This window comes from Corythoichthys intestinalis, chromosome 6, assembly GCF_030265065.1.
Source record: "Corythoichthys intestinalis isolate RoL2023-P3 chromosome 6, ASM3026506v1, whole genome shotgun sequence".
Taxonomy (NCBI): domain Eukaryota; kingdom Metazoa; phylum Chordata; class Actinopteri; order Syngnathiformes; family Syngnathidae; genus Corythoichthys; species Corythoichthys intestinalis.
The window spans coordinates 7,751,664-7,776,239 of NC_080400.1; the positions used below are offsets into that span (position 1 = coordinate 7,751,664).

The 24,576-nt window shown below is 38.9% G+C and overlaps 1 protein-coding gene across 7 annotated transcripts in view; it reads right to left on the reverse strand.

Moving 5' to 3' along the window:
- Positions 1-24,576, reverse strand: part of LOC130916974 (rho GTPase-activating protein 42-like) — a 247,007-nt gene that overhangs the window by 64,353 nt on the left and 158,078 nt on the right. For all 7 annotated transcript variants that reach the window (XM_057837983.1, XM_057837982.1, XM_057837981.1 and 4 more), the window contains 3 exons: positions 5,903-6,004; positions 5,662-5,772; positions 83-187 (listed from right to left, as the gene is read on the reverse strand). In XM_057837983.1, coding sequence (XP_057693966.1) covers positions 83-187; positions 5,662-5,772; positions 5,903-6,004 — 318 coding nt within the window. The remainder of the gene's footprint in view (positions 1-82; positions 188-5,661; positions 5,773-5,902; positions 6,005-24,576) is intronic.

The window sequence follows — 24,576 nt, forward strand, 5'->3', positions numbered from 1 at the left end:
AAATGCTACAACTCCTTCAGAACCAACAACAGAAAAACCTGTTGACCATTCAGAGCACGGTGAGATGCTTGTTCAATCTTACATTCTGTAGGTTGAACTGGAGCTGCTGCTTGTATGGCTCAAACTCGTGAGCCAGCTCGTATCCCTCGTGGTAGAACGTAAACAAGCCTTGCACAAAAGCCAAGAGCTGTGGAGGAGAAGAACTGACAAATTAAATGCAAGTCTAAGTACACACAAATAGGAAAAGTTGGAGATGAGGTCGTGTGACCTTTTTGGTCCAAACTCCCCCACAGATGAGTAGCTTTTGGCAAAGACTGTAACAGCAATTTTCTTGTTAAAATCACTTGGTGGTGAATTATGCACTAAGGGGCAGTTTACATGGCGACTCTGCGACATGAAGGCGCAATGACTGTGTTGCCGAGTGATCTCGCGTGTATACAGTGTCGGCGAAGACAGAAGGCAAAGACGAAAAATTCTGAATCCTGCCTATAAAGTGGAAGAATCAGATTGTGGGGGATTAAGGGGGGGCTTCCTTGGCATGCATATCAAAGGCTCCCGCGACACGAGACCGTGCCGATAACGTCAGCACTCGTACACGTCACATTAGGCGTGCGCAGCGGTGCCAGTAAATATTAAAAACAGCAAATATGGCGGAATGTCGGCTTTAATTTACTGTTTTAATAATATTTTTAAATTAAATATGTTGAATGTTTCCATTTTTGTGCCTTTTGGAACTAAAGAAAAATGCCATTGCTTCGAGTGGGCGGGCATATTTTTTTCCGGCTGAGGGAGCTTGGTGGGGTCAAAGTGCATCATTCTCTGGCGCCCTGTAAATCTGCACTGCCCCCCAGGGCCTGGCATGAATACTACATCGTTTTCATGCGGAATTGCGACATTGTTCGAATGGAAACGCAAATGCAAATGCAAATTAAAAATTTTTCGTATTCTTGGAGAGTCACCATGTAAACGGCCTCTTACACTCAGTGGCGGAACAAATAAACGGGACCCCTCGAGTGGACCATCAAACGGGGATGGGGCGGGGGTGCCAATGGACAATTCGCGGGCCCCTCCACACTTTTGCAGGCCACTCAAGACTAGTCTAGTGCGTGTGTGTGTGGGTGGGGGCAAGTGGAATTTTTTTGCGGGCCTCTTCAGAATAGCAGCGATATTTTAACACTATTAGCTACATCTACACTAGGATAATGGCCTTAAACGTGTAATTAGTTAGAATATACGGCATCTCGGCTGCATTAATGTACCTCTAATCCGTGTAAATTCTTGCATTGAGTACCGTAATTTCCGGAATACAGGCTGCTACTTTTTCCCCTCATTTTTGATCCTGCGGCGTGTGCAATGATGCGGCCAATTTGTGCATTTTTCTGACGGCTGCCCAGGGCGCTCGAGCATGGAATGTGGGAGTGAGACACGGGGATTATAAGTGTCGAGGAAGAAGCCTGTTTGCACTATGACCGGTGGTTTAACTTTGTACGTTGTGCATGAATAGAAGTGGCGGACCCTCGTCTTTGTGCATGAGTAGAATTGGCAGATCTGCATCATGGAGAACGCTAGAAAAACATTAAATTGGCCATCCGAGTTGTATGGGAAGTTTTGACAACTCGTGGCGAGAGATCGTTTGCCAAGACTCGCCTCATGCAAAGAGCAGCTATTGCGCAGGTATGCCGGGGGAGCCTGGCAGCATGAAGCAGTGTGAAAGAAGCCCGCCATCACCAATGGGTTTCGAGGGGCCAGTCTGCTGCGTGCCGAATAGGACTGCACGGGCTCAGGAGTGCATTTGCTTCATTATGCATCATTGAAGGCGACGGCGAAGGAGAGACTGAGTACGTCCGTGGCGAAGTGTATCTGAGCGTCTTCATATCCGACACTGAGGGTGAAGACTTCCATGGTTTGAGTGCACAGCAGGAAGATGAAGATTGCTAACAAAGACTTTTATGTTTCTAATAACCAGCCCAATTTGTGCTGTATCGCCGTGCTAATGCTATTTAACTTCCGTGCCGCTGCTATATAACTGCCGTGTTTGCTGGCGCTGTTTCGAACGATGATAAGGTGTGTTATTAAAATTTTGAAAACTGTGTGTATTTCTTTGTCAAGATCTCATGTTACTAAGTGGGCACACGCGGCTTATAGCCAGGAGAGGCTTATGTATGTACAAAATGGTTTTTCCTTTAAAAATGTACTGGGTGAGGCTTGTAATCAGGGGCGCCCAATAGTCCAGAAATTACGGTCGTTAGCCGGCTAATATTATCCGCCGTTTAATAATAATCGAGTGTCATGTAGCGTGCCATCGCAACTTTTAATGAGCATTGTTTACATCAGGGGTGCTCAAGTCCAGTCCTCGAGAGCCCCTATCCAGCTTGTTTTCCATTTCTTCCTCCTCCAACACACCTGACTCAAATAATCAGGATGATTATCAGGTTCCTGCAGAGCTTGCTGATGAGCTGATCATTTGATTCAGGTGTGTTTAAGGAGGGAGACATGGAAAACAAGCTGGATAGGGGCTCTCGAGGACTGGACTTGGGCACCCCTGGTTTACATCATATTCGTGTTGCACGGTTATGCCGTGAGGTGACGTGTTCGTTTAGCATCTTTGAATGTGTTGCAAGTCCAATTACCATATTGGCCCGAATATAAGACGGCCCTGATTATGAGACGACCCCCTCTTTTTCAAGACTCAAGTTTGAAAAAAGTCTTTTAGAACACCAAATTAAATTTTATACAGAAAATAATTACAGTACATCTGAAACAAATGACTATAACGATATATTTGAGAGAAAAGGCATGTTATTTTGCCTCATTCAAATCTTAATATCTGAACATTTAAATATGTAAACTAAAGTGCAATCACATTCGTAAATGAATGGCTTCTGGTTTTTGAAATGTAAATAAACCAATCTATTGTGATAAAACAACAAAACAGCAAAAACTGCATTAACCATCAAAGTGAAGTCTAACTATAACTAGTCTTGAAACAAATCCGAATAATGAAAAACATTAATAATGCAATAAAATAATGCAAACTGGTTAAACTAGTAGCTGAGATTTGTCATGACAGAACATATCTTCAATTATATGTGGCGCCATCTAGCGTCATGAATGGGGAGAGTAGCCGAGATCTGTCAAAACAGAACATCGCTTCAATGATAGCTGGCGTCATCTAGCGTCGTGAAGGGGTATAATGTCTAGACTGCGAATATAAGACGACCCCATCTTTTTAATCTTATTTTAATGCAAAAAACACCGTCTTATATTCGGGCCAATACGGTAAGTGTATAGTGCTTAGTTGCTGCCAGGGTTTGAGGCAAAATTGACCGCGTTTGTGTACGGCGTACTTCCGGGTTGTGCGAGTGCATCCGCGCCCGCCTCCACCTTTGTGTTTATTGCACTGTCCAATTCATTTGTGTGTTGTTGTGTGCAGTCAATTTGCAATGTTTTACATTGGCACTGATATGCTGTTAACCCTAACCCCTAAACCCCAACCTGAAATTCAGAATTTTGGCACTGATATGCTGCTAACCCTAACCTGAAATTCAGAATTTTTTACATTAGGCTTAATCTTCGAGTTAGCGGCGTTTCATTAGTCGGTGGAGTTGATTTCAACAAATTCCATGCAGTTTGTCTGTTCTTTGTTGGTTTCAGGGCTCCGGAGTGGCCAAACTTGCATGAGTCAATGGTGGTTGAAATCAACTCCATCGACTAATTAAACCTCCGCTAATTCGAAGATTAAGCCTTATGCAGGGGTGAAAGTGGCTAGAATTTCTTGCCGGAACTCCCCGACGTGAAGGTTGCCACGGAGCCAGAAATTTTATTTTATTTATTTATTTTCTTTCATTTTTGGGGGGGGTCAAACCTCTTAAACTACTGAAATGCAAAGAAAACTGTTTTAGCACAGTTATTTCTATAACACATACAAAAACTGATTTTCATTCAAAATTGTATTTTTTCAATGATTTGCAAAATAAAAGTTAACAAAAACAGCAATAACCCCAACCTCCATCTCCTAATTTTTATTTTCCGTCATTTCCTCCCATACGAAATGACAAATCTCAATTTTTAACTACTTAAGAACATAGGATGTATATTAAAATTAAATTTAATGTAAACATTTACTTTAGGGCTACAGCTATCGATTATTTTAGTAGTCCATTAATCGATGAACTAGTATGATCGGATAATCGAGTAATCGGATAAGGAACATGAAGAATTAAAATACCTGAGCCTCAAACGGTATTAAAAAAAAAAAAAAAAAAAAGGAGGACCTATGTACAACAAAATAGCAATTTGCTAACTTACATAGCAAAAGAAAATGCTATAAAATGCTAAGGTTTTTTTCCAACGCTCTTAACAAAAGGTTTGGACACATATTCCCCCCCAAAAATGGCTAAATATTCCTATAAACTAAATTATGAATGCATAAAAAAACATGAGCTCAAACAAAAACTTAACAGGGAGCAGTTGGATTCAGCCATGTGAAATGAGGCAGACCAGAAGGCAGTCTAGAAGATCGCACTAACATTGACTTTTTAAAATCATAAGGATATGAATAAGTAGCCTAACATAAATGAACAAATATAAGTCCAAAGTGCACATTGACAGCTAAGATGTTCTGAACCTCCCCATTAGAGCAGATAAAACTAAATATGAAAAAATGAGCCTCCTCAACTCTTTCGTTGCTCTTAAGGATTTGATCCATTTTATGTTGCATTGCCCTTTTTTTGTCGCATCAATTTAACAAGATTTTTTTTTTTTTTTTTTTTTTGCTGTTCCAGAAAACATGCACATTTGAACGAATCAGAGCCAACTGTCTCTGCTGATCATATGTCAGTATGTCAGCAAATTGAACGGATAAATGAGTCCAGTTGTTTTGCTTTGCTGCGTGCATTCGCACATTGACGTGACTCATCATCGTCAGACTCAGATAACTGCAGCAGCTGGGGAAACCTCCATGCCGTCCGTGGAATAAAATAAATAATAAATATTGGTGGAAACAGATTACACTATTCAAGCACTTTATTATGCTTGTTGTTAACACTTGTGTATGTAAATCTGATGTTGGTAGATTGTTTTCTTCTTGGAGATAAAATGCATGTGTGGCTTCCTAGCAGTTTTTTTTTTTTTTTTTTTTTACATAGTGTTTTGACAGTGGCCGTCATGTTTTCGTAATTAAAGCACCGTGTACCGGAACAGCATTCCGGCTCTGAATCTTATACTGGACCTGCGTTCCTGACCGTTCTGGCCCACTTTCACCCCTGGCCTTATGTGAAAAATCAATTACATGTAATTAAATATTTCTGTTGCCATTCTTATATTGAGGCGGGGGTGGAGGGGTTGGTAAAAAAGTAACCAATATATTACTTTTAAAGTAACTTGGTTACCTTGATAATAATCAGTGAAGTAAGTAGATTACATTTTTGAGGCGTAATCAGTGATTAAATTGCTTTTTCCAGTAATCTGTGACAACACTGACTATATTACAGCGTTTGACCCTTCGTTCGCCCAACCATGCCCACTTTACGCCAGCAAACCGGGCCTCGGTCACAACCCCAGCCCCCCCACTGAATTCCGCCCCTGCTTACACTGATTATGATAGATTGTTGTCAATGTCAGAAAATTAGCTAAAAAAAAACTCAGCAAAGTTTAACTTACCGGTTCTACAAACTCAAACTTCTTCTTTTCTTGCACTTCTTGTATTTTGAAAACATACTCGAGTGACGCGTCGTAGAAAAGTTGCCTCTCTTTATTCATATGTGTGTCAGCCTGCGAACCAGCAGACAAAAAAAAACACGTCTCGGTGTCAAACAAAGGTCAGTCCGAGCTTTATTCATCTTGAGATGGCAGACAAAGCTGCATTAGTTATTAAAATAAAGAATGTTTGTTCGGGTTTTACCTCTTGAAGATAAGCTTCTTTCTTTTTGGACGACAGGTTGAGGTGCCTCTCAAGCGTGGAGTAATATTTTTCTGTCTCCTTATCAAATTTCTTCTTGCCTTCCTAAAATCACATTTGAAGGGATGAATAAAAGGTTAGCTTTGAAGGAGTGTGTTCTAAAAATGTGTGATGCAGCTGCCGCTAGATGGAGGTCAAGCCACATTCAGCTTAACGATGCTTGCTGGTGAAATGACCCAGAGCAGTGGTTCAAAAATATTTTTACACTTAAAGAATTATTGGTAACACTTTACAATAAGGGTCCCTTAATTCAGGGGTTCCCAACCTATTCCACTAAGGCACACTGTGGGTGCAGGATTTCATTCTTACCAAACAAGATGACAACACTTTTTCCCCAATCTGGTGTTTTACAAGTGCAATCAGTTGATTGCAGTCAGGTGTGGCTTGTTTTAGCAGAAGCCTCATTGGTTCAACTGTCTCTGCTGGATCGGCTGGAACAAAAACCAGGACCCACAGTGTGCCTTGAGGACTGGGTTGAAAACCCCTGCCTTAATTAACATTAGTTAATGCATTTTTAGACAATAACTAATGTTTAAGTAACATTACAATAATTATTTTTAATTGCTTATCTAACATTTATTAATATATTAATTAACATGAGTTAATGCATTAGCTAATGCATTAGTTAATGCATTAGATAATGCATAACCAGACAGTAACTAATGGTTTGGTAAAATTAAAACTATACATAGGCCTATATAGGGTGAGGGTTTCGGGTTTGTTAACTAAGAAATTATAAATGCTAAGGTAAGTATTACTTAACCTAAATTAACCATTACTGAATGTTTGAAATGATAAATGCTTAAGTTCCCGCCTCCTAACCTTTATTAACCCTTTAACACCTAAGCCTATTTTGGCCGAATTTGCATGCATTTGATGTTGCCTTTATATTTCAAAGAAAAAATTGTTTACAATGGCCAAATTGGGTCCCTTTTTTCAGGACACCTTGAACTTCATGTCTAAACTGTTGTTTTCTTCACTGACCAATTATAATCCGCATTTTGGACCCAAAAAGACAAAAAAATCCCCAAATCTTTTTTCAAAATTTGTAATGTTGACGTCCCATTGACAACCAAACATGCTCGACCAACCGTTTTGAAGCTTGATAATATTTATTCAACTTGTTAGGATCAACATTCAATAGAAAAAAACAAGATTGAATAGTTTTATGTTTGACAATTCAACACAAACAGCAGGTATGGTCATAGGCGTTTTTGGCCTTTACACATACTATGGTCAAAAAAGTCTATATAGTGTGCAAAATAGTGAGAATTTTTTTTTATATATATCATCTAACACAAAAAGGGTTAGGAAGATATCTCTTTGTGAAGTTTGGTGTTGTACCCATCACCTTATCAAAAGTATATACGTACACGCAATCATTCTCGCACACACATCTACATAAAAATTGAAAAGATTATAGTGAAGAAAAAATATATATAACATTGAAAAAAAGTATTTTCAAAAATATTGACAAGTAGTTCAATTCAAATTTTTCAGGCATGCGACCCAATAAAGTTTTTTTTTTTTTTCCGCACTCAATAAAGCTTCTTGAACAGGTCACGGAGCTGCGTCACACACAACGTCACACAGCCTACTCTTTCGCTGTTTGCGCTCTACTGTCACTTCTACTCGCCGAGACGCCGATTCATCAGAGGAAAACAACGACAAATACGACTCATCTTCTTCCTTGAGTTAATGAAATAATGCATTAGCTTGTGCTAAATGTAGTTTTAGATTCATTCTGCACGTTTCAAAGTCGCTCGCTCAAACCAACCGGTGTTGTGCATTTTTCCGCACGACACCGGCCGCTGCTTGCTTCGCATGCCTCCCTTTCAATAGTTGGCGCCTCGCTCGGAAATTTATTAAAAATGATCACATTCGGTTCGTCCTTCCTGACATCACAACGACACTTGGGATAAGTAGTCTCTTGTGCTGCTTTCGGTTTTGAAAAAGGACAAGAAATGATGGAAATATGGAGATGGATATATGGTCCATGCAGCGTTTTAATGCATATTTATGAGTGCAATAAAACTATAAAACTCAAATGACATTATCTCCCGTTTTTCTTGGCCGATTGACTTCAAATAAAAACTGGTGTGGACATCAACTTCTGCACGTTCAAACGAGACCAACCCGCAGCACGTGGGTGATGTAATTACAGCGTGACGAAGCTTCAAAGATGATATGCGTAAACGCGTCGCTGCCGACACGTTCGGTGTTAAAGGGTTAACCATTACTGAATGCTTTTTGGACCCTTATTGTAAAGTGTAGCACACATATTCCTTAACTAAGAAATTATAAATGCTTAAGTTACCCCCCTTAACCTTTATTAACCATTACTGAATGCTTTTTGGACACTTATTGTAAAGTGTAGCTCATGTGACCCTTAACTAAGAAATTATAAATGCTTAAGTTAACCAACCTAAACCCTAACCCCAACCCCATATAGGCCTATATATATTTTTAATTTTACCAAACTTTTAGTTACTGTCTGGTTATGCATTAACGAATGCATTAACTAATGCATTAACTCATGTTAATTAATATATTAATAAATGTAGGGTGAGCAATTATATTAATTATTGTAATGTTACTTAAACATTAGTTATTGTCTTAAAATGCATTAACTAATGCATTACCTCATGTTAATTAATATATTAATAAATGTTAGATAAGGGATTAAATGAATTATTGTCATGTTACTCAAACATAAATTACTGTCTACAAAGGCATTAGCTAATGTTAATTAAGGGACCCTTATTGTAAAGTGTTACCGAATTATTTGTTCAACGTTAAGAGCAACATTGAAATACTGGGCAGTAGCTCAGTAGGATAAAATGTTCAAGAAGAGAACTGAGTTTTCACAGCCACTCCTCCCAATTCAAATGGATTGGACATCGACCGTCGTGAAAGGCAGTGAAACGAGGACTGCTACGATTAATAGATTAGTTGACAAGTAAACGATTGTAAGAGGAATCAACAACTATTTTGATCGTCAATTAATTGTTTAAAGACATTCTTGACCTCAAAGTGATCCGAATACAGTCGTACCTCTACTTACGAACGTCTCTCCAAAAGATATTTTCAGGTTACGACGCGCATACACGATGAAAAAAAGATTGCCTTTTGTTACAACAGGCAAAAATACAGCACAGTATGGGGAGCTGCGTGTATAGGCAGCTACTTGCATACACACAGCTCCCATAGTTTACTGAAAGTAACACACAGTGGGGCAAATAAGTATTTAGTCAACCACCAATTGTTCAAGTTCTCCTACTTGAAAAGATTAGAAAGGCCTGTAATTGTACCATTAACATGGGTAAACCTCAACCATGAGAGACAGACTGTGAAAAACCCCCCAGAAAATCACATTGTTGATTTTTAAAGAATTTATTTCCAAATTAGAGTGGAAAATAAGTATTTGGTCACCTACAAACAAGCGAGATTTCTGGCTGTCAAAGAGATTTAACTTCTTCTAACGAGGTCTAACGAGTCACTCATTACCTGTATTAATGGCACCTGTTTTAACTCATTATCGGTATAAAAGACACCTGTCCACAACCTCAGTCAGTCATAATCCAAACTCCACTATGGCCAAGACCAAAGAGCTGTTGAAGGACACCAGAGACAAAATTGTAGGCCTACACCAGGCTGGGAAGACTGAATCTGCAATAGGTAAAATGCTTGGTGCAAAGAAATCAACTGTGGGAGCAATTATTAGAAAATGGAAAACAGAAGACCACTGATAATCTCCCTCGATCGTCTGATTTTCGGGGCATTTACAGGTCACTTGCTTTTCATTTTAGGGCACTTACAGGTCATTTCCTGTTGAGTTTGAGTCACTGCCTATTAATTTGGGTGATTCCCAGGTCACTTCCTGTTCAGTAACTCAAAATAAACAGGAAGTGACCCATTAAATACCCCCAAAATGAACAGGAAGTAACTGAAAATCAACCAGTAAATGACCTTGAATGGCCCAAAATTACTTCATTGCCTGGCATTGGCTGCCACTGACTGCTATAGATGTTCAATCCATTTGAAGTGGGAGGGATGGCAGTGAATGTTCATTCGCTGCCACCCTCCCAGTTCAAACGGATTGGACGTATACTAGTGATAAACTAATTCCAATTCACAGCAGAAGCTTGTTTTTCTGTTTATTAGTTGTTTGTAGAATATCCTAGAATGATTTCCTGACCAATGTATCGAAAATCTTTGGACTGCTATATCGTCGGATCATCGTTATCGTGAGATTTGTACCTCAAATCGTATCGTATCGTGAGGTACCAAGAGGTTCCCACTTCTACTGTACACTATGCAATTTTTTTTAACCCTGCCTCTTAAAAGAATCTGGATCGAGAATCGTTCGGAAAGAGAATCGAAACGTGGAGTCGGAATCGTTCAATTTCAAACGATGCCCAACCCTATTCAAGATGTTCAAAAAGAGACCGGGATTCACTCTGTTGTTCGGCACGTCGAGGCATGTAGCGCTGATCACAAAGCGGCTGACAAATTTGTGCAAAAATTCAAACAATTGGTGATTGATGAGGGCAAAAAGGAGGACCGCGGTTAAAAGGTAAATTACCATCATATTATTCTTTATTTTTTTTGTTTTTTAGATGATGCACAACTCTCATTTTTTGTGCAATAGTCTAATTGTAACACGTTTTGATGCATTTTTATGCTTTGCAAAAGATTTGTGTCTGAATTTTGGGGGGCTTGGAACAGATTAAGGCATTTACATGGAAAACGCCTTCTCCAAACTGCCATTTTCAGATCTCTCCACAGGTGTTCTATGGGATTCAGGTCTGTAGTCATTGCTGGCCACTTTAGAAGTCTCCAGTGCTTCCTCTCAAACCATTTTCTAGTGCTTTTTGAAGTGTGTTTTTGGTCATTGTCCTGCTGGAAGACCCATGACCTCTGAGGGAGACTCAGCTTTCTCACACTGGGCCCTACCTTATGTTAGTGTTGCACCGATACAATTTTTTGGCCCCGATACCGATACCTGGATGTGCAGTATCGGCCGATACCATACCGATACCACCCCGATTATATATATATATATATATATATATTAGGGCTGTCAAAATTATCACGTTAACACGCGGTAATTAATTTTTTAAATTAATCACGTTAAAATATTTGACGCAATTAACGCACATGTCCCGCTCAGAAAGTATTCTGCCTTTTGGTAAGTTTTACAGCATGACTTTTTGTGCTGTCCAACAGCGAACTCTTGTGGTCGCTTTGCGACATGGTTTATTGTTTTCTTTCCAGTTCATTATGGCTGCACGACGTCTCGGGCTGATAATGTTGTGCTTATATGATCCTTGGACAAGATTTGTCCGTAAGTATGGTTGTTGTAAAGAATGTACATATTATGTTAGTAAGCGAAATGTTATATTTTTTGTATGAGACGCTTTTTGTTTATGTTTAGTGAACCTGTATAGCGTGCTAAGCTAACGTTGTTGCTAATGCAATGCTTGTGTACATTTTTTTGTAGTTTTACAACAGTCTAAAGAGGACAATGGTTTGAGGCCATTTTATTAATAAATCAGATGACAAAGGAAGAAGTCTAATGATTAAGGCGTCGTTCACTAGCTGTCTAGGTTTGGAAAAAGTAGACGCTTCGGAGTGAGGACAGCATAGACAGATTTAAATGACAGTAGAGTGAAATGCCCACTACAGTCCTTTTGTACCGTATGTTGGATGTATATATCCATCTTGTGTTTTATCTTTCCATTCCAACAATTTATTTTACAGAATATATGTATAATTTACAGAAAAATATGGCATATTTTATAGATGGTTTGAATTGCGATTAATTGCGATTAATTAATTTTTAAGCTGTAATTAACTCGATTAAAAATTTTAATCATTTGACAGCCCTAATATATATATATAAAAATTTTTTCTTTTTTTCCCCCAAAGAGCTACATAATCGGATGTGAAATCATTGCTATCAAGGCTCTGTCAGGCTGTTGCTTACCTTTGCAAAATAGGAAAAAGACTAGTACAAAGTATAATACTAGCCCAACAGTAAGAAAGTAAAAATAAGTTCATAATAATAAACTCTGAATGAACTGAGTAAATTTTTTTAAACCTCTCAAAGGCCAAACAGTGCAACTTTCATGAAATTATTGTCACATTCTGCTGCTGGTTAGATTGTGTTTTGTTGCTGGGCTGTTAGTGGGGGCGTTCCTGACGTCGCACCTGAATCCAATGCGGGCTCATCAACGCAGCATTTAAGCACAGGTGAGCTCAGAGAAGGCTGCCGAGATATTTGCTTTGCTGATCGCCATTTGACATCTCGCACTATCGTCTCACTACATTTGCTTGTTACGCCCCTGCATTGTTTTTTTTCTGTTAGTGTGCTGCACTCGTTTGTAACCTCTACCCTGTGCAGGTATTTGAGTGTTTTTATTTTGGCTTTTTGGCTCGCTGCCTATCGTCTTAGTTAATCTTCGAGTTTTTAGTATTGAGCTCCGTCGACCTGCTGTCACGGACTCCTTTTGTTATTTCTACTATCCCGCGATTGCGTGTTATTTTTTGTTTGCAATCATTAAACCCTTGTACTTATCCCCCACTTGTTGTCCGCTTCGAGGTCCAACCTTGTTTCCGCATTTGCGGACGCTCACAATTATCAGTAATAATAATTGACCACAGCATCCAGTCTCTCTATTAGCCTCGTTTTTTCGGGAGGGGGTGGGTCCCTTATTTCTATTTCTGAAAGGTGGCAACCCTACTTTGGAAACAGTTCCCAAATTACTGCAGCATTTCTTTCAGTAAAAGACAATAAAAGTAAAGTAGACGTAGTGAACTGACCAGAGATTGTTGCACCTGTCCAGCGCCCTTCCTCTGGATAGCAGACCTGCTCTTGCAGGCTCAAACTTGTGTTCGTTCACGTTTCGTCTTCACATGTTTTATCAGGTTCGAGGTATTGAAACTGGCCGATTTAACTCCACATCTTGAAACTTTCAGGCCGCAAATCTTGCACGCAGCCATTGATTTTAATTGACGGGATTTCTATTTTGAAATATTTCCCGACCGTCGCCATGCCGCCATGTCGGCCATGTCATTGGTCAGAAGTGGCTATTGGCCCGTTTTCATTGGTCTGGAGCAGGCCAATAGCGATAGCTGTTTTGTGTTCACGTGTCATCACACAACACAGAGACAAAGTGTAGTGAGCACCAGGAGAAAAAAAAAAGGCTGCGGTCAAATGTTACAATAATGGACCGGTAAATGGTATCGGCGCCGTCTTTGTTGGTACTCGCCAATACCGATACCACCATTTTGGGCCGGATCGGCGCCTCCTGCCGATACTAGTATCGGTATCGGTGCATCTTTACCTTATGTTGCTAAATTTGTTGGTAGTCTTCAGACTTCATAATGCCGCCCACACAGTCAAGCAGTCCAGTGCCAGAGGCAGCAAAGCAACCCCAAAACATCAGATCACCTCCGCCATGGTTGACTGTGGGGACCGTGTTCTTTTCTTTGAAGGCCTCATTTTTTTCCCTGTTAACTCTATGTTGATGCCTTTTCCTAAAAAGCTCTACTTTTGTCTCATCTGACCAGAGAACATTCTTCCAAAACGTTTTTAGCTTTGCCAGATAAGTTTTGGCAAACTCCAACCTGGCTTTTTTATGTCTTTGGGTCAGAAGTGGGGTCTTTCTGGGTATCCTACCATAGAGTCCCTTTTCATTCAGACACCGACGGATAGTACAGGTCGAGACTGTTGTACCCTCGGACTGCAGGACAGCTTGAACTTGTTTGGATGTTAGCCGAGTTTCTTTATCCACCATCCGCAAAATCTTTCGTTGAAATCTCTCGTCAAATTTAAACATCTAGGGAGGTTAGCCACAGTGCCATGGGCTTTACACTTATTGATGACACCGCACATGGTAGACACAGGAACATCCAGGTCTTTGGAAATGGACTTGAAACATTGAGCTTGCCCATGCTTCCTCACAATTTTGCTTCTTAAGTCCTCAGACAGTTCTTTGGTTTTCTTTCTTTTCTCCATGCTCAATGCGGTACACACAAGGACACATGTTGAGTCAACTTTATTCCATTTTAACTGGATGCAAGTGTGATTTAGTTATTGCTACCACCTGTTATGTACCACAGGTAAGTAACAGGTGCTGTTAATTACACAAATTAGAGGAGCATTGCATGATTCTTCTAAGGGTGCCAATACTTTTGTCCAGCCAATTTTGGGAGTTTTGTGTAAAATGTAGGGCTGTCAAACGATTACAATTTTTAATCAAGTTAATTACAGCTTAAAAATTAATTAATCGTAATTAATCGAAATTTAAACCATCTATAAAACATGCCATATTTTTCTGTAAATTATTGTTGGAATGATAAAATAAGACGGATATATACATTCAATATACGGTACATAAGTACTGTATTTGTTTATTATAACAATAAATCAACAAGATGGCATTACCATTATTAACATTCTCTTAAAGCGATCCATGGATAGAAAAACTTGTAGTTCTTAAAAGATAAATGTTTTATAAATGATTTATTTTTTTTCCTATTCTCTTTTGTGTTTTATCATTGCAAGCAAAAATAAATGAAGATATTACTACCAAAGCATCTGTAATTGCAATCATTTTCTGGGAGAAATTGAGCATTATCTGACAGGATGGCAAAGGTGCCAATACCTTTGGCCAGCATTGTACCACTGTACGCTTTTCTGGAGCCTCTAAAAAGCAAGATTTTTAAATTTCATTTTCATTTGTATCTTATTTAATAAGGGAACAATAATTCTTTTTTTTACAATGTGTTTTATACATTTAGTTTTAATTATAAAAGTAAAAATATATTCTCTTTTTAAATATTGATTCATTCATTTTTATCCTTTATTTTACTATGGTTTTACTTGGGAAAAAAAAAAACAACAGAGGGGAAAATGGTAAATATTATCTTTTTTAAATGTGGGATTGTATACAAAAAAAAAAAAAAAAAAAAAAACCTAAGGAAAAAAAATTTTTTTTAAAATTTGGATTAAAAATATTCAAGCTGTTAAACATATATATATATACAAATACATATTTACATGTACATATATATATGTTAGCCAAAAACATGACTTCGATCATTTACTTTCATAGGCCTCACAAAATAATGTAGCAGACCGGATCTGGCCCCTGGGCTGTCAGTTTGACATCATCGCTAGATAGGGACTTTAAATGCCCTTTCAATGAACTATAAAGTCCACCGTGAAAAAACATCCGTGCAGAGTCATTCGGGAATCGGGAATGAGACTGAAAGATTGTGAACATAGCCTATTTCAGTGAGTGGAGCAGAAGGGTGGGGGCAGGTTTACAGTAAACCCTCAACAGCAGCATAAATTTAGCAGCTTTTCTGGTTAGGGCTGATTTCATTTTTTCTAAAAAGTGGCTAGATGACATTTGTATTTTCCAAGATGGCCCTTGAGGTCCCACAGAAGGTTCCCAGGAGAGGAACAGGAAATGGGCTTTTCATGCCAGACGGCCATCTCGCAAATATGTAACCCTCCTAACATCCTTCTCTAGGGATGTCCCAATCCCATACTTTTGCATGCGAGTCCTACTCTGAGTCACCTGATTTTGCCGAGTCCCAATCGGCTATCTCAGGAAAATGTATTTAAGCTATCCCAAAATCATAGCTATATTTTTTAGTTATTTTTTGGTTTTAACAAAAATCACAAATCCCTTTTGTTTTAGCAAATCAGTTATGTAGTACAAAATACGGTTGCAAACAAATTACCGTAATTTATAGAGTTGTCCGATAATGAAATTTGAACCGATAAACGATATTGTCCAAATCCTAAAATCCGGTAAAGATATCAAACCAATACCGAATATGCGGTTCCGCACTTAATGTATTATTGCTAATTCTATTGTGATGCCCCACTGGATGCTTTAATAATGATAAATATAAAAATGTCAAGGTTTTCCAAATACAAATTCTCTGAAAAATAAGAAAACAATTTCAACTGAAGTTCTAGAAATAAATGTCCTATATAAATAATATCTATTGAAATGAGCCAAAATGTCAATAATTAAATAAAAGGAATCATTCACAATCAAATCACATTTACAATAGTTACCCCAAAAAGCCACTAGGGAACGACCAAAGCATTACAAATACAGGCAGGCAATCATAGGACATGCCAATGCAATGACAAAATGACAAGATGCATTTTGCTTGGCTTTTGCACACATTTTTGTATTTTATTACTTTTCTAGTTTTCTTTGTGACTACTTCTTAGTGACTGCAAAATTTCTTTCTGGTAACGCAGTACAGTTGTACCTGTACATACGAATTAATTTTGTTCCAGGACCTGTTTTGTGGTTCGAAATGGTCGTATATCGAGCAGGATTTTCCCATAAGAATACATTATAATTCGATGATGTTTTTTCAACGGCCCAAAAACCTACGCTAAATCCTTAATAAAGCGCACATAAAGAAGAGTGCATGGACGCATAAACGAGGAAGAGCGCATTTGTTTGAACGAAGAAGTCCCGCAGCCGCGTGAAAGAGAGAGGGGAAAGCCTTTAAGCCTGCGCGCAGATTTGTTGCTTGTGAAGTATCCACAGAGGCCACACCTGTATATACCATATTTTGCAGTGGTAATAGTGCGTTTTCAATTGTGGTCGAATAGTTGGGGCGAGTTTATGTGATTGTTTTGTTCATGCTAATCATGAAATTGGATTAGTGTTGCTGTATCTGCAGCTAGCTATAAACGCAAATTTGAATTGCTGTTATTGAAAATGAAACAGATTGAATTTCATTTTTATTTTAGTTTCATTCTGCAAGTGTTGTTGTTGTGAGCAGCTGAATAAAGTCAGCAAACCACATGGACATCTGTCATCGTCATTTCAGAGCTTAGCTCGCTGTCTAGCTAGGACTTAGCTCCAACGTCTTGGCAAGGATGGTACAATGATGTAAAATACATGTTTTTTGATAATTATTTTGAGATTTGGGAGGTATTAAAGGGTACTTAAAGGGTTAATTCCAGTTTACTTGAAAATTCGGGTGACGTCGCCAGCGTAGGAATGGAACTCGTTTGTAACCCGGGGACTACCTGTGTTTACTCCACGCCATTACTGGGGTGGCGTGGCTCAGTGGTAGAGTAGTTGTCCCCCAATCCAGAGGTTGTGGGTTCGATTCTTCGCCCTGATGAACTCACCTAAGTATCCTTGAGCAAGATACTGAACCCCACGTTGCTCCTGGTTCTGTGTCACCAGTAGGTGAATGGCGAGATAGTGTAAAGCGCTTTGAGCGCCTTGAAAGGTGGAAAAGCGCTATATAAGTGTAACACCATTTAGTGGATTTGGGAGGATACAATGCTTTCTGGTGGCAATAGTGAATATGACATAACTTGTCTAACGTGGCTGAATCCAGCTGCTCCCTGTTAAGTCCAACATACAGTGAGGCACATAATTATTTAGTCAACCACCAATTGTGCAAGTTCTCCTACTTGAAAAGATTAGAGAGGCCTGTATTTGTCAACATGGGCAAACCTCAACCATGAGAAAATGTGGAAAAAAAACAGAAAATCACATTGTTTGATTTTTAAAGAATTTATTTCCAAATTAGAGTGGAAAATAAGCATTTGGTCACCTACAAACAAGCAAGATTTCTGGCTGTCAAAGAGGTCTAACTTCTAACGAGGTCTAACGAGGCTCCACTCGTTACCTGTATTAATGGCACCTGTTTTAACTCATTATCGGTATAAAAAACACCTGTCCACAACCTCAGTCAGTCACACTCCAAACTCCACGATGGCCAAGACCAAAGAGCTGTCGAAGGACAGCGGAGACAAAATTGTAGACCTGCACCAGGCTGGGAAGACTGAATCTGCAATAGGTTAAACACTTGGTGTAAAGAAGTCAACTGTGGGAGCAAATCTTAGAAAATGGAAGACATACAAGACCACTGATAATCTCCCTCGATCTGGGGCTCCATGCATGAGCTCACCCCGTGGCGTCAAAATGATAACAAGAACTGTGAGCAAAAGTCCCGGAACCACACGGGGGGACCTAGTGAATGACTTACAGAGAGCTGGGACCACAGTAACAAAGGCTACTATCAGTAACACAATGCGCCGCCAGGGACTCAAATCCTGCACTGCCAGACGTGTCCCCTTGATGGAGAAAGTACACGTCCTGGCCCATCTGCAGTTCGCTAAAGAGCATTTGGATGATCCAGAAGAGGACTGGGAGAATGTGTTATGGTCAGATGAAACCAAAATAGAACTTTTTGGTAGAAACACAGCTTCTCGTGTTTGGAGGAGAAAGAATACCAAATTGCCTCCGAAGAACACCATACCCACTGTGAAGCATGGGGGTGGAAACATCATGCTTTGGGGCTGTTTTTCTGCAAAGGGACCAGGACGACTGATCTGTGTAAAGGAAAGAATGAATGGGGCCATGTATCGAGAGACTTTGAGTGAAAATCTCCTTCCATTAGCAAGGGCATTGAAGATGAGACGTGGCTGGGTCTTTCAGCATGACAATGATCCCAAACACACAGCCAGGGCAACAAAGGAGTGGCTTCGTAAGAAGCATTTCCAGGTTCTGGAGTGGCCTAGCCAGTCTCCAGATCTCAACCCCATAGAAAATCTGTGGAGGGAGTTGAAAGTCCGTGTTGCCCAACGACAGCCCCAAAACATCACTGCTCTAGAGGAGGTCTGCATGCAGGAATGGGCCAAAATACAAGCAACAGTGTGTGAAAAGCTTGTGAAGAGTTACAGAAAACTTTCGGCCTCTATTATTGCCAACAAAGGGTACTTAACAAAGTATTGAGATGAACTTTTGGTATTGACCAAATACCTAATTTCCACCATGATTTGCAAATAAATTCTTTTAAAATCAAACAATGTGATTTTCTGTTGTTTTTTTTTCCACATTCTGTCTCTCATGGTTGAGGTTTACCCTTGTTGACAATTACAGTCCTCTCTAATATTTTCAAGTGGGAGAACTTGCACAATTAGTGGTTGACTAAATACATATTTGCCCCACTGGAAGTGTTTGTTTGAGCTAATATATTTGTTCATGCATTCGTAATTTAGTGGTATATTTAGCAGTTTTTGTGGAATATATGTGTGAACGATATGTTGAGAAATCTGTAATAATGTTAGCATTATATAGAATTTGGCGGATATTTACTATGCAAATTCTCCAAAATTTACATATCAGTTCAACTAACTAGACACTTGAACTCCATTTGTTTTGTGTGAAGTGTTTTATTGTTGAAATATGTATCTTTTTTGCTCAAAGTTTTTATTAGGGCTGTCAAACGATTAACATTTTTAATCGAGTTAATTACAGCTTAAAAATTAATTAATCGTAATTAATCGCAATTCAAACTATCTATAAAATACACCATATTTTTCTGTAAATTATTGTTGGAATGGAAAGATAAGACACGAGACGGATATATACATTCAACATACGGTACATAAGTATTGTATTTGTTTATTATAACAATAAATCAACAAGATGGCATTAACATTATTAACATTCTCTTAAAGCGATCCATGGATAGAAAGACTTGTAGTTCTTAAAAGATAAATGTTAGTAGAAGTTATAGGAATTTTATATTAAAACCCCTCTTAATGTTTTCGTTTTATTAAAATTTGTAAAATTTTCAATCATAAAAATAAACTAGTAGCTCGCTATTGTTGACGTCAATAATTTAGGGCTGCAGCCATCAATTATCTTAGTAGTCGATTAATCGATGAACCATTAGTTCGAATAATCGAGTAATCGGATAAGGAACATTTAAAATTAAATTACCTAAGCTGAGCCTCAAACGGTGTGAAAAATAAATAAATGAGGGTCTATGTACAACAAAAGAACAATTGACTAACTTACATAGCAAAAGTCCGCTAGTTTAAATGCTATAAAATGCTAACTTTTTTACAATGCTCTTAACAAATGGTTTCGACACATATTCCCACAAAAATAGGCTAAATATACCTAAACTAAATTGCGAATGCATTTAAAAAAAACAAGTTGGTCTTAACAAGGAGCACCTGGATTCAGCCATGTGAAACGAGGCAGACTAGAAGGTAATGTATCCACCCTAATCAAGAAAACTAAATGCTGACAGTTTCAATATAAACCATTAAGACGGCACTTAAATTAAACGAATACTCGAAGCAGCAAAATTTAATTCGAATTTTTTTTTTTCTAATCGAATACTCAAGTTAATCGATTAATCATTGCAGCACCACAATAATTACACCATGCTCACTCATGGTACTAACCCATAAAATCAGTTGGACCCAAACGCCAGCAGAGGGCGCCTAACACCAAAAAACAAGTAACAAGCGGAAATTACACTGTACTGTCATTTTAGTCTTTTTGACCGGGGCATGTGAGTTAATTGCATCAAATATTTTAACGTGATTAATTTAAAAAATGTATTACCGCGAAAAATTAGTTAACGCAATCATTTTGACAGCCTTAGTTTTTATGTTAAAGCTTTACTAAAAAAGTCAAAATGTCAAAATCAAAGTGAATGAATTCAAGTAAAGAACTTCAAAGAACCATAGTTTCCTGTCGAACTGAATAACTTCACAATTAGTAAGTATAGAACAGACATATTCTCATGATTTAATACTTAAAAATAAAAATAAACATTTTAGTCACCCGATCTTTTACACCAGATTCCGATCTTCTGAAAATGACATAATGACCCAATTTCCGATCTTGTGATCGGATCATGGACATCCCTATCCCCCTCCCTCCAAAATCATCCAAATCAGAGTTATGAAGGCATTTGTGTGTTTTGACCTCTCAAGCCGAGCCACTTTAAAGAGGGAAGAGAGGGGGTAGAGCTGATGAGGGGGGCTTGAAACCCGAGCTCTCTTGTTTGTTTTCATTCCCATGGCCCCGATGTTCAGCAAGCCGGCCGGACCCACAGGAGCGTTCCGCTTGAGCGAGTTCAAACTCGAGACGCAACAATGAGAGAGAGCGAGAGAAAAAAAAATCAATATATAATTTCACGTGGTTCCTGATTTCTATCGCAGCCGTCTTGTCTGGTGTACCATTGATTTTTGGCGGCAGAGGATGACGGGGGTGCTGCTGTCGAGAGACAAGTAACAAAAACAGGTGTCGAGCTAAATAAATATAATTAAGTATGATATGACAATGACAGCCAATATATTTCCCACAAGAATCCAGAGTGGACTTTTTCTTATAAACAAAAAACTAAACTGCCAGCTTTGGTAAAGTGCCGTTGACGTGGCAATATTTTGGAAGCACACGTACGAGTGAAGTGAAGCCCCCCGGGAAGGAGAAAACAAACACACACACTCACGCAAGAATCACAAGAAATTAAGAAGTTGAGTTTAATATGTAGCAAAGCCATAGTGCCACAGCGCGAGTGTACCACAAGCGGATGCTAGTCTAAAGTTGAGCAATTTGTCCTAAAAATAAATAGAAATAAACAAATTTTCCACCCAAAATTTGGGTTGTAACTTGTAAGAAAACAAGAACAAAAGAGAAAAGTTCAAAACAAGCCTTGATAGAGCAAACATTTGACTCATTGGCTGCCATTGATGGCGCTAGACTAGACGTCAAATTCATCTTGACTGGGAGGTTCGTTTATTTGCCCCTCTCAGTAGAAATGAATTGGACTGAAATGTGGGCATACATAGCCAATCCTCCCTGTTTAAATGCAGTGGACGTGCATTGTTGTCAATGCCAGGTAATGAGTTACAGTGGTATGAAAAAGTAATTGAACCTTTTGGATTTTCTAATGTGCATAATGTCTTGTCCTGCGATCAAGGATTGTTGATTTGTATAAAGCTGAGAAAAGATACAAAACCATCTCTAAAAGTCTGGATGTTCATCAATCGACAGTCAGAGAAGTTGTCTACAAATGGAGAGAGTTTGGCACTGTTGCCTCTTTCCCAAGGAGTGGCTGTCCACCAATGATGATGCCAAGAGTTCAGCGCAGAACACTCAGACAGGTAAAAAGGAACCCTAGAGTGTTTGCTAAAGACTTACAGAAATCACTGATACAGTCCAATTTTCCTGTGCACACATCAAATATTTGTAAAACTATGGCCAAGAATGGTGTTCATGGGTGGTCTCCACTGTTGTCTAGAAAAAATATTGTTGCTCGTTTAATGTTTGCAAAAAGGCACTCTGACTAGGCCTGTCGCGATAACAAATTTTAGTGAGCGATAATTTATCTCATAAATGATTGCCATATGTGATATTATTGCGCCCCCCAATTTTTTTTAAAAACCAATTTACAAGAACACAGTGAGAATACAGTATATATTAAAAGATCAAGTACACCCATTTAAACGCAACAAGTGTTGACTCTTAAATTCAAAAATACTGTTTAAGAAAGCACAACTAAAAACAATAGACCATGCTTCTTAAGTAAAAGACAACAATATTAATACGGCACTGAAACACAGAATAAATAAAATGTATTTTTCAGGGAAAAAAATATAATTGCACTTAATAACTTAAGCATTTAGGCAAATGAAAACTTTTCCCTCATAGTTTCTGCTATGGTGTTACATAGGGATGCAACGATACAGTTAAGTCACGGTTCGGTACGATTTTCGATACGGGCAACACAATTTTCGATTCGATTAAATACATTTAAAGCTCTGGGGGGGGGGGGGGGGGGTCACAATTGTATTTTTTTTTTTTTTGCTAAAAAGCAAAAATGAAATTGCCATCATATAAACATGCATTTTAATGCATAATATTTATGTGCTTACTTCTTACTGATCTGAAGAAACTTTGTATAAAAGCGCAGAGAACAATCTTTACTGCTTGTAAAGTGAGGCGGGGCACACTGTTGATTGCTATTACTCTCTTAGCAGGTACGTTTACCACATGAGAAAAACATCCTATTTGTGGTCCAAATCCATCTGTGTTACGTACTGAATTAACAATATTTGCAGCATTATCTATAGTCACTGGTATGGATTAAGTTGGCCTTCTTAACTTCCATTCAGTCATGGCGGTTTATAATTCATCGATGTGGTATATGGACTACGTGTCCCAAAATGACTCTGGGCTCACGCAGCCAATGGCATGGGACGTAGCTCATCTAGTTTGCTATTTCATGACATCTAGTGTGTGCGGGCATTAAAAAAGTTAGCAAGCGCCACAGACGTCACGTCTGCTCATTACTGCACAACACCAGCATATGACAATCGACTTTCATATACAGGATAAGTTTGAAGCACAGCGCTCTTAATTTGCCACTCAATGTTCATCATGTCCATTCAGCTGTCCGTTGTCAAAGCGAGGTTGTTCGTAGCAGCCAAGTCGGTAACAATGTTTTGGCGGATTTTGTTGTAAATATCCGGAAGTGCACGGACGACTTTCCACCTCCATGATGAAACGTTCTTCGTCCATGTTCGCTGATGTTTAAACTGTTGATAAGACACTGGGCTGTTGACGCCAGGCCTGGATCCGCCCATTTTGACGGATGTGTCCCCAACAAAAATAGAAAATCACCTAAACCATTCGGTGGACTACGTCACGCCGGAGATGGTCCGCAGTCAATCCGGAGCACTGACGCGGCCGGTATAGGTTGAACATTAGGATACAATGAGAGCTGATTGGCTCCGGCGCTATTTTTTGCTGGACCTGGAACGAAGATGCATTTTGCGCAGTTGGTAACAAGGAATCCGAACTTTTAACAGCACGTTTGCCGCACGCGCGCACGCACGTGCACGAGGCGATAAATCGCAGTGGAAAAAATTACCGCCTTCATTTTTATTTATTGTGCGATAAATGGAATTATTGCATATTGCGACAGGCTTAACTCTTACACTACACAGAAGTTTTGCAAAACATTTTGTGGACTGATGAAACCAAAGTTGAATTGTTTGGGAGTAACACACAATGTCATGTGTGGAGGAAAAATGGAACAGCTCACTAACATCAACACCTCATCCCCACCGTGAAGCATGGTGGAGGGAGCATCATGATTTGGGGCTGTTTTGCTACCTCAGGGCCTGGACAACTTGCAATCATTCGTGGAAGTATGAATGAAAAAGTTTATCAGGATGTTTTGCAGGAAAATCTGAGGCCGTCCATCAGACAGTTGAAGCTACAGTAAAAAGAAGATGGACTTGAACCGCATTGAGATGCTGTGGCATGACCTAAAGACAGCGATTCATGCCAGACATCCCAGGAATCTGACTGAACTACAGCAGTTTTGTAGAGAAGAATGGGCTAAGATTAGTAATAATAATAATAATTAGGGTTGTTCCGAACATGTTTTTTTGCTCCCGATCCGATCCCGATCGTTTTAGTTTGAGAATCTGCCGATCCCGATTTTTCCCGATCTGATTGCTTTTTGTTGCTCCCGATTCAATTCCAATCATTCCCGATCATTTTTCCCGATCATATACATTTTGGCAATGCATTAAGAAAAAAATGAATTAAAACTCACATATGAATATGAATATATACATTCAACATACAGTACATAAGTACTGTGTTTATTATGACAATAAATCCTCATGATGGCATTTACATTATTAACATTCTTTCTGTGAGAGGGATCCACGGATAGAAAGACTTGTGACTTTTATATATTGTGACTAAATATTGCCATCGAGTGTATTT